General features: G+C 40.2%; 1 protein-coding gene across 2 annotated transcripts; it reads right to left on the bottom strand.

The window, feature by feature from the left end:
• Window positions 1-4156: 4156 nt before the first annotated feature.
• LOC134181809 (cyclic nucleotide-gated cation channel alpha-3-like) lies at window positions 4157-8859 on the bottom strand. Of its 2 annotated transcripts, none has more exons than XM_062649080.1 (11): window positions 7874-8859; window positions 7744-7802; window positions 5974-6035; window positions 5804-5913; window positions 5670-5751; window positions 5462-5616; window positions 5228-5399; window positions 5045-5169; window positions 4640-4796; window positions 4487-4579; window positions 4157-4433 (listed from the first exon to the last, which is right to left on the bottom strand). In XM_062649080.1, the coding sequence occupies exons 1-11, from the start codon at window positions 8752-8754 to the stop codon at window positions 4344-4346; spliced, it is 1986 nt and encodes a 661-aa protein (XP_062505064.1). In that variant the 5' UTR covers window positions 8755-8859; the 3' UTR covers window positions 4157-4343. The 2 variants fall into 2 exon arrangements, with proteins under 2 accessions (XP_062505064.1, XP_062505069.1); XM_062649085.1 differs by having other exon boundaries at window positions 5670-5769; window positions 5825-5913.
• Between the last annotated feature and the right edge of the window lie 940 nt (window positions 8860-9799).

The following is a 9799-nucleotide window of genomic DNA, read 5'->3' as shown; positions in this document are numbered from 1 at the left end:
GAGCTTGTTGTGCTCTTGTTCCTTTTAAGTGTGGAGAAGTGTGCATTCGTACAGGAACTGGATCCAAAGATTTGGTAGAAGCTACATCCATTGTGGTGGGTGATAGAAGATGATGATCTGCAGGTGGAGGAAAAGATTAATTAAGGGCGATACCCTATCTACTTGGCTATTGGTGCCACTGCATGTCTCCTTATTCATCTATATCTGTCTGTGCATCTGCCTAATCAATTATTCATCTTTCTGTCTGTCTATCACTGTAATATGATTCTGAAACCTCATCCAAAAGCTAAATCTGACTTACACGATGCCAAGCAATTCATCAGTAATTTCTTTATGTTTACGAAAGAAAGAACTGCTTAATTTAAAGACATTGCACTAAAGCTTCAGAGCAGTGCAGCCTTAGCGATGCAAAAATGAGGGGACAGTATCATGCTTAGAGTTTGTCAACCGTGGCAAATTGTCTCAAGCTGCATGAATTCTAACTAGAGAAAGTTTCTTACCGTCATCATTAGATACTACAGAAAGGAAACATCCGCCTTGCTCAGAAGCACCACTCCCTAAGGCCGTAAACACCTCTTAGATAGCATTTAAAAAGTCAGGTTTCTTTCAGGCATTGTGAAAGTGCCTGGTCCATCAGGTTGCCACGTAGCAAGGTCTCTTACTTGCAAATGTCACTCTCTTGTTGACAGGTTTACAGCTAATTGCAATATCCCTAAAGGGAATGAAGGCATTAGGCCCACTGCAATTGGTAAATGTCTTTGACGGTTGGCTGCATTCAAATACTATTGATGACAAACGCTGAGAGGAATTTCTTAAACAGATATTTTCAATGCATTCAATTGTGTTTAAGACAACAATTATGCAAATGGTTTCCAGAAATTTACAGTCATATTATGCAAAGGTATGGGGTCTCTAGTTCTTTGCTATACTACAGTGGTACGTACATCCACAGCTGTTATCTGATCAGAAGAGGGTGTGCACCAACATGACCTATTGGGCCCTTTTCTATTCCTTTGTCTATTCATCTCGTTGTCAACAAGATTCAAAGCAAATATGATTTGTCTATCTTTGCCTACTTTGATGACATAATTGTTATTGGTCATGGAAGATATTGTGACCCTCTGTTGAGTAAGTTAAAAAACAGAGCTAATAGCCATCGATTTGTCAATTTGTGATTGCAAACGCGAGCTATATTTCCATCATTCAAAGAATACAGTGACACTTATGTTTTGGCTAGATGCAACACAAGAGCAATTGCAGATGAACCTCTTATGTTCTCAGCTGTTCAACTTAAATGATCTTCATAGTGCTCTTCTGTTATTGAGGTACGGGTATTGTGACACTTCAACACTGAATTGTTTGGCAAGATGTGTACCTCCTACTACAATCAATTATCAAGCTGCTAAATTCTGGGACTGACTCTCTTTATGAATTGATGTGGCAACAAGTATCTCTTACGATAAAGTGAGGAGGTTTTGTTATTACCACTTCCCATCTCAAACATATTTATGTCAAACAGGTTAATTGAATTGAACAATCATCCACTTCATTTGTATTGTTCCTTGTGTGAAGCAATTGCAACCCTTCCTTCTGCACCAACATTAGATAGTCAAACACTTGTATGCATACCTCAATCTTTATCTGCACATTTGCAGTAAACTTGACATTGGCTGGGGTCAGATAATGCTGAAGAAAAAATGCAGCAAACCATGTTACAAGAGCAACATCATGCAGCTAGGATACGGTCATGCACAGGTGGTGGAGATGATTCATGGTTGGAAGCGATACCTTCGACACCAAAGTTTGTCAGAAACCTTCAGAATTTTCAGCTGGCTTCATTCTTGAGGCTGGTTATTTTTGGGCCTTTTCTCAAGTCATCACACACGTGACACTTGTGACTGTGGAGCAAACCTTGATGAACATGGTTATCATCTGCAATGTGTAAATATTGTGGGGACCAGTATGGGCCAAATGTGTAAAGGAGGTGAGCATTCCTCACCAGATTGAACTAAGAAATAGATACAGTATGTCAACTTTGAACCTGACCTAATATTGCTGCATATGGTTTGCCCACTTGCTAGTGACACTCTGCAACATGCTTCTAAGACTCATTAACGTCAGGATATGTAGCTGAGGAGGGGAAAGAGAAAGGTAAAGAAATGCAAGCAACAATGACAGTTAGGAACTGTAACATGTACATCTTTGGTGCTTGAACAGTTTCAATATTGGGGTACATCGTATCAAGAGCAAAAGAATATCTAAGAAGTCAAAGGATGTCAAGGGCAAATCCAATAAAGCAGAAGTTCGAGATTGATGGCATAACTCTCACATTATTCTACTTCAATGATTGCTTATACAATAGGGACATCCAGCATAACTGTCTGTCTGTCTGTCTAGGAGATGATGAAACACCGAGGCCTCAATCATTGTCAACCCTTTCAGCTACAAAGGGTAAGCTTCAGCGTAATCTAAGCTCAGAAATTGGCCTCTTGAGTGCAGCTCATTGTCAGTCTTCTGCACCTTACAGAAGGGATGCTGCAAGATTACGTTCTGCTCAAGGTAGAGGGTCTGGGGCTTGGTTAGAGGCCTACCATCTTCAGATAGGTACACACTTATTGCAAAGGATTTCCGTCTAGCGTCTTTTCTGAGGCTTGGTCTACCAATACCTTCTAAGTCATGCATAAGCGAATGTGAATGTGTAGTAGAACTGGATGGAACTGGGTATCATCTTCTCACCTGCAAGTTGGTGGAGGACCAGTCTGGCAACAGGATTTTATAGTGTCAGGATGGTGCAGTTGAACGAGCTCCAACTGCATCATCGCAAGGAGCCAAGAGAACAACATACAGAATCTGAGAATAGCCCCGATATTTTGATGTACGATGAATCAAGCACAGAGTTGGACGTAAGCATTGCTCACCCTTGGAGCAAAGACATCCTAAATAGAGCATCTAAAGAGGTAGGCTAAACAGCTGAGAGGCGTGAGATGAGAAAGGAAAGCAAATGTCAGTTCAGGATGGCACAACACCTAACTTTGTTCCTCTGGTCTTTGAACACTTTGGGTTCTGGGGTCAGGAGGCTGATAACTTCCTGAACTCACTCTTGAAGAAATCAAAAGATTCGGAAGGCAGAAGTACTGAAGCCGACTTCAGGATGAGATTGTGCAGACGTGTAGACAGATTTCTACAATTATCCAAAGATGTAATGCTAGAGTTATATTAAAGAAGATAAGTAGATTGCATGTAGGTAAGATAGCTGATTTTGTCTTTGATGTAGATATTCAGCACTATGTTCATTAGGATAATAGCTATGCCTTCAGACATTTCAGTAGTTTTTGTTAATGCTTAGGATGCTTTCATTTTTGCAATTGTTACATTTGCAGTTTGGGAGAGAATAAAACAATCTGTTTGTCTGTCTGTCTCTGTCTGTCTGTCTCTTATATATTTTCCAACATCAAACTATCATACATTGCTGCTAAATCACAAAAGTTACGAGTCCACAACTAATAAGTAATCTAATAGGAATACTATCTAAGCCTAGGGTAAAACGCAACCACTAAAGAAATCTAATTTAAACTAAAGTCCTATAGTCAATGACTGAAAAACTGGTTGCTGAATGGTTCAGCACTCACATCTTCAGCCTTGAGCAATGACAGTTTTCTGTCTGTCTGTCTGTCTGCGCAACACATATTTTCAACATTGAAACTACATACAACACAACTAAGCAACTCTACTGTCCCGATTGCACATAACCTCTATCAAACCAAAAATCTACAGAAACCAGTCCTATATAAGGTTGTACAGTACAGTCAGTCTGTCTGCTTGTCTGTCTGTCTGTCTGTCAAATAAATGTGATCCACGTACACTACTAACATTGCATATATAACATTCAAGCTAAAAAATCAGCCAGCTGGTGACTGAAAAACTGCATGCTGAAACTCCGTCGCTGTCTGCACAGAGTCTAGATAGCATGACTCTGCATTGCAACAGCACAGCTGACAAGAGAAACATTTCTTCCAGAAATCCAGAAATTCTGGGGTTTGGGTGACCAATTTGTCAGTAGACAGCTTAGATAATTTCTAATGAAGTTGTCTTCTTTCTCAGTCAGGCAGGCAGTTCGTCCGTTTGTCTGTCTGTCTGTCTGCCTGCCTGCTTGCCTGCATATCTGCCATTCAAATGTTTCTTACAGCTTACAACACAGACAACAATCGGTACGTATTACATCATATTAATTTTATGATCAGCATAAAAAACCATCAGTAAGCATGTTAACACACATGTCAAGTTAGGCTGTATCTGTAACTGTAACTATGGGTCCAATTTGTATTTATTTTTTAATCTACAATCTACAATATGTCTGTCCTTGCTTCATCAAATCGTTTCATTTCTGACATTTCCCATTCCTTTCTGGTTGAAGGTTTTCCATTATGGTGGACCTATAATACAGGTATTTAAAACTATTAGATGCCGCACAGTGCACAGGGTTTACCTCATTTCTAAGTAGCCATATTTCTCTTGCTTGGGCAGCAGTTTCATTTGCAAGTGCCCACACGGTGTCATGTAGTGAGTGAATTTCCTTTTCCTGACAAGAGCAATACTGTCAAGGTATCACAAATGATTACTGTTTTTACTCTGTACACACCAGAAATTGTTGTAAGTCTGCTACAGAGTATAACGAATTGTTTTGTGATGGAGAGGTTGGAGAATTAGCCATATAGGAATCTGTCTGTGGCGATGACACCACAATAGTAGGAACTTTGTTTGCACCAGTTGGTGGTGATGAATGAATATCATGGCTGCTGAAATGGAATGTGTGTCATGAAAACAGAAGTACAGGAATATCATTAGACTAATTTGATTCAAACGAACACCTATGACCAACATAGCTTAAAGTACTTGGAACAGTTTACAACAATAGAAAAAATTAGAGACCACCCTGCTTGAAGATGTTTCTTATCTGTCTACCTACCTGTTTGCATGCTTGTTTGTTTGTCATCAGCTGCATGCCAGTCCTCTGTATCACATGCCTGCTTTACTCTACAATAACCTGTGATTTCTTTGTTGCACTTCTGGATTCTGCCTAACACCAGTGTTTGGCATTGTAGATTGATCTCCCATTGGGAATAAATCATGTGGCAGTCTTTCACTGCTACTTCTTTTCAAGTTTAATTCCTGGACAAACATAAAGCTCAATCAACAGTTATTGGAATCCGACAAAATGCATCAATACAGTAGGTCCTGAGTAGTGTTTCAATGCTGTATGTAAATCATCTCTCGTTAGAGTAAGGATTTCAGAGAATCCAACTGAGATAATATCGACTGTTTCTATTGGATTACTAAGAAGATTCAATTCTCCATAATGTGATCCTTCACTTAGTGTTTCTGAAATATGGCCATTCTCTCTATTAATTACAATGATTAAGTCATAGCATTTTGTTTTAGATAACTTTCTTAGATCTCCAACCTTATTACTTTCAGCTGCCCTCTTGAGACAATAAAAAATTCCTGACCTGCACTGCCTCTTCTGACTACAACATCACCAGGAAGTACAGTGACAGTCTTCATCCGAAGCACTAAGTCATTCAAAATGCAAGCGTCCAAATTTTGGAACACAAAAATCTGTGGGAACAGATGATCTAAGCTCTATCACCACATCAACAAGCCTTTGTTACCCTTTGCAGCACATTGACAGTAATCGGCTTTGCTAGTTCTTGCTGCAGAGATGGAGGCAGCTTTAATAGTACAGTGGAAGGACTGTCACAAATTTTACCCCTGGATATGTAGGGAAGACATAGTACATAAATACCTGGCTAAGGAAGTTGATAACCTGCTCCATGCATAGTCAATCCAGTCTTGTGCTCTTTCTCTGCTCTTTTTTGAAATGTTTGTCTGTGCCATGTATTTCTTAGTATTTTGCTACAAAAAGACAGTACACATCAAATTATGTTACCTAATATGTTATCATGGCAGTCGGACCAAAATCTGTTTGAGAGACAGCTCATGAGATGATCTATGATGCATCCATGTTGTCACATAACCTGGAATGCAGAAATAGAGCAAGTGCACAATGCAGACACTAGCATTGTAATAGGTATACATTACAGTAGACACAGCCATTGATGCATATTTATGTAATTATGTGTGCAGTGGTGGTCTCGTGAACATATACTGACTGGCTGCTTGCATACTCACACTGACACATATGACACGTACCTGTGTCAGTTGGGATCCTGGTCAGTCTTAAAGGGTCATCATGGATAAACTCTTAAACCTTCCCATACGATGCTGTATACAAAGACTGCTCACTGCACTCCACTTTATCCACCCAACCAAAAAAGGATGAGGTTAGACCAATTCATTTGACTTAGTGTTTGTCTTATCTGCCAACTCATTAGTTTTAAGATATTGAACAAAACAAAACTTGGTAGTTTTAACCTGCTCCAACTAGAATAACTTTCTAGAAGAAACTCAGTTGTGACTACTTTGAAACAGAACCTTCTGGCTATAGCTCTGGACCTCGAATCAATACTACTTGTAAGACCTATAAGTTGGGATCGAACCTGATGTATTCTAGAGTTACAGTATACGTGTAAAGTTAACATGGTGTCAGGAATCCTTATTCAAACTGTCAATTACATTTATCTTTTGTACTAAAAGCACTATTTCTCGCACTTGATTTTACTTCATTTTCAAGGGATGTGTAACCTGATGGCAAAGATCACATTATCACTAAACTTCCCAGAAGATTACTACATCTAGAATGCAAAGGAACGCTTAAGTGACAGCCAAGAAAGCAAGTGTGCACTTACAGAATCCATTAGGTAAATTTGGTTATTACAGTTTCATTAAGCTAATTAAGCTACAGAGCACAGTTCTCAGGTGATTTCATACTTTCTACATTATCTCACTCTGATCATAGAATGGGTCACATTTTAGGAGAGAATCTAGAGGTAAAATACTGCTAGTCGGAACAAGTTAGCTTTAAACTGATTTTAACTTGAAGCAGTCATTCTGCCAATGGTCAATAACCAACTTGAGTGTATAAATTCTCATTAGAGGGTGTGATGTCTTGATCATGACTGATACTACCAACAAAGGGGGAAGGAAAGCAAACCAGGGCTGACTGTGGCATTAGCCCACATGTTTACAGTCTGAGCAATTTTTGAGCAATACATTAGAGTTTAGTTTCTGTCCTGTACTGTAGAGACAATCTGTTTTATTTTATTCCATGATCTTATATTGACATATTAGAGTTTAGTTTTTTTGTCCTGTACTACAGAGGCGATCAGTTTTATTTGTTCCGTGATCTTACATTGACGTAATGTGGGAAGGCATCATGCAAGTAGGATTTGGCATCTATTCCTTTTGTGTACACTTGATGCCAAAACACGAACCTTGTTTAATTAAAACACCAAGTTTCACTTTGTCTAGAGGATACTGGACAATGTTTAATTAAACCCTACCTTCCCTTAATTAATAACCTTATCACTGATTGTTTGAAAGATTATCTGAAGGGTATCAGAGCAATTTAATTCCATCCAACACATTGCACTCTTACAAAAAAGGCAGGAATCGCGAATATCTCTAACTACCATGTTCCAGGCATGAATACTTTGTGACTGACTCAGTCACATTAATATATTCTTTTCATGGTTCTAAATTTGTACCACAATAACATTATTTCATTATTTTAGTGCCTCTATGCCACTATGCAGCTCTTTGTTGCAGTCTGTTTGTACACCTTACCTATGATAACAGACAAAAGTCCAACTGAGAGAATACACTGAACTGTTGAGAAAGCAAACCTGTATTGGTAGCAAAGCGAACCATTAATCATCAAGCATGGAGGCTCCTCAGTCATAAAAATATCACTTACTGTGCATTGGTCTCTGGTGTGCTGCAAGCCAGCAGCCGGCCAAGTCCCAATAGAGCTGAGGCTGACCAATAGCAAGAATACACATACTGTCGAGTCAACGAGTCAGAGTCAATCTCATTTAACGGATAACCCCAAGAATCTCCAGGTAATCCAGTGCTCTTGGAAACAAGAAAGTATAAACAGGCATTCCAATGAACAATCAACAGAACATTGTGCAGCAGAACACAGAAACGCCAAACATCCACTGCTGATATTCTTGTCCTCAATTGCTGATGCAATGTAAGCAAACGATGACACTTGAACAATCGATTCAGTCTCAATACAGGCTGAGTGCCAACTTGGAAGTATAAAAGATCCAATGGCAGTAGACTTACTATATCAGCAACAAAGTGCCATGATGAAATATAGCGAGGCAGCGACGGGGGAGTGGTGCGGAACCGGATGACCATATCTGCCAGAAATATGCTATCTGCAGTGTAGTCGAGAGCAAACCAAACGGTATCCGCAGACGATTGCAGATCACCAAACGCCGTCCTTGCGATAATAAGCCAGAAGTTATACAGAACAGCTAGGCAAACTACAGCCACCCACACGCGCATAGAAAACAACGTAGGCAAACAATAGCAATAAGTGCTTGCGGCTGTCTTTCTTGCCGGTAGCTCTTTGTTGGCATCATACCCATCTCTTTCTTGCCTAGACGTCGCACCTGTCGATTTTGACTTCGATTTCAAGGGCACGGAGTGGGCAGAGTTTCGCTGTCTCTTTACTACAGATGCATCACCGTTTGCTGCCGTTCTGACGCGTTTGGAGTGCGAGCTCCGACCAACCTCTTCACGCTTTGATTGTCGTTCGCAAGGTGATTTGATTTGCTGTTGCGACATCAACCACACTAAGAGCAGTTACCAGCACGAAGAACAGCAGGATTCGAGGAACGTACCAGGTGTCAAGCGAATGGCTTCGGAAGTCGCATCCGCTCGATCGCTTAGCTGTCGCTTTGGCACTGGAGAGTATGCACTTGCTGACGCATCTATTGTCCTACTTAATCTTGCTTCCGTTCTGTAAAACACTGTCAACATGTACAGCCAATCAACACGAAGCAAGCACCCGCTTACAGTTTAGCCTACCCTACTGTAGATAGATTGAAATGCAACCGGAAATGATAACGCTTCTTTACAGAGATCGCAGTAAAATAAAGATGACACTAAACGAATAATATGACATCAAAGAGGTCGACAGAATAAACGAAACGAATCGAAATAGGCGGGGTCTCTTTGACCAGGCGAGGCTAGGACACCAAAACTGCTTGAGCCTTGAGCGGTACAATTACATAACAAGACTCGCTAGCTAGACATCGTAAAATCCTACTTCGTGGCATGCTTCAGTGTCATCGTGCAACTTTGTCTTTCGCGAAACAATATGACTTATTTAGATAGCTAGTGTACTCTAGTGTAGCCTGGAGCAAACTCAATAAATAGCTTGAAGGTTAATTCTGTTGCAGTGTTTCTAGTAACTGAGGAAAAGAGTCCTTCCTACTCTAGTAGCTGAAGCACAGTCACTGTTCTGCTAGACAAAATTAATAAGACCTACTAACAAGTTGCTAATCGACGCAGGAGACATGCATTTCCTGCGCGCACGCATATCTAGCTAGAGACATTTGCACACAAAGCCCTACAGTTGGCACGCATGCATACACTCGTACTTGTCCTAGTTTGTTGTCAATTGCAACTGCATGCGCGGCAATAATTCGACGTGGGTTTGGAGTCTAGGAGAGTCAATACGTGAGAGACCTAAAGAGTGTTTACAGAAGCTTCAGAGAAGATCAAAAGACTCCAACCTTCATTCATGACACGAGCAATTCACTCCGTAAATTACCTTGTACAAGGACTGTCACGGTTGTTTTGCAGACTTAGTTCTGAACATTTGTTT

The sequence above is a fragment of the Corticium candelabrum genome, chromosome 1 (genome assembly GCF_963422355.1).
Source record: "Corticium candelabrum chromosome 1, ooCorCand1.1, whole genome shotgun sequence".
Classification (NCBI taxonomy): Eukaryota; Metazoa; Porifera; class Homoscleromorpha; order Homosclerophorida; family Plakinidae; genus Corticium; species Corticium candelabrum.
Note: the sequence above shows the minus strand (reverse complement) of the source record. Positions and strands in the feature narration are given on the sequence as shown.

Excerpts from the sequence above, each read along its gene's own strand:
- LOC134181809 (XM_062649080.1), bottom strand. The coding sequence starts at position 8,754 with ATGTCGCAACAGCAAATCAAATCACCTTGCGAACGACAATCAAAGCGT. Across the intron at positions 7,803-7,873 it reads ACACCAGAGACCAATGCACA|GTTTGCTTTCTCAACAGTTC; the intron begins GTAAGTGATATT and ends CTACCAATACAG. Across the intron at positions 5,752-5,803 it reads TTATCAACTTCCTTAGCCAG|TCCTTCCACTGTACTATTAA; the intron begins GTATTTATGTAC and ends AATTTGTGACAG.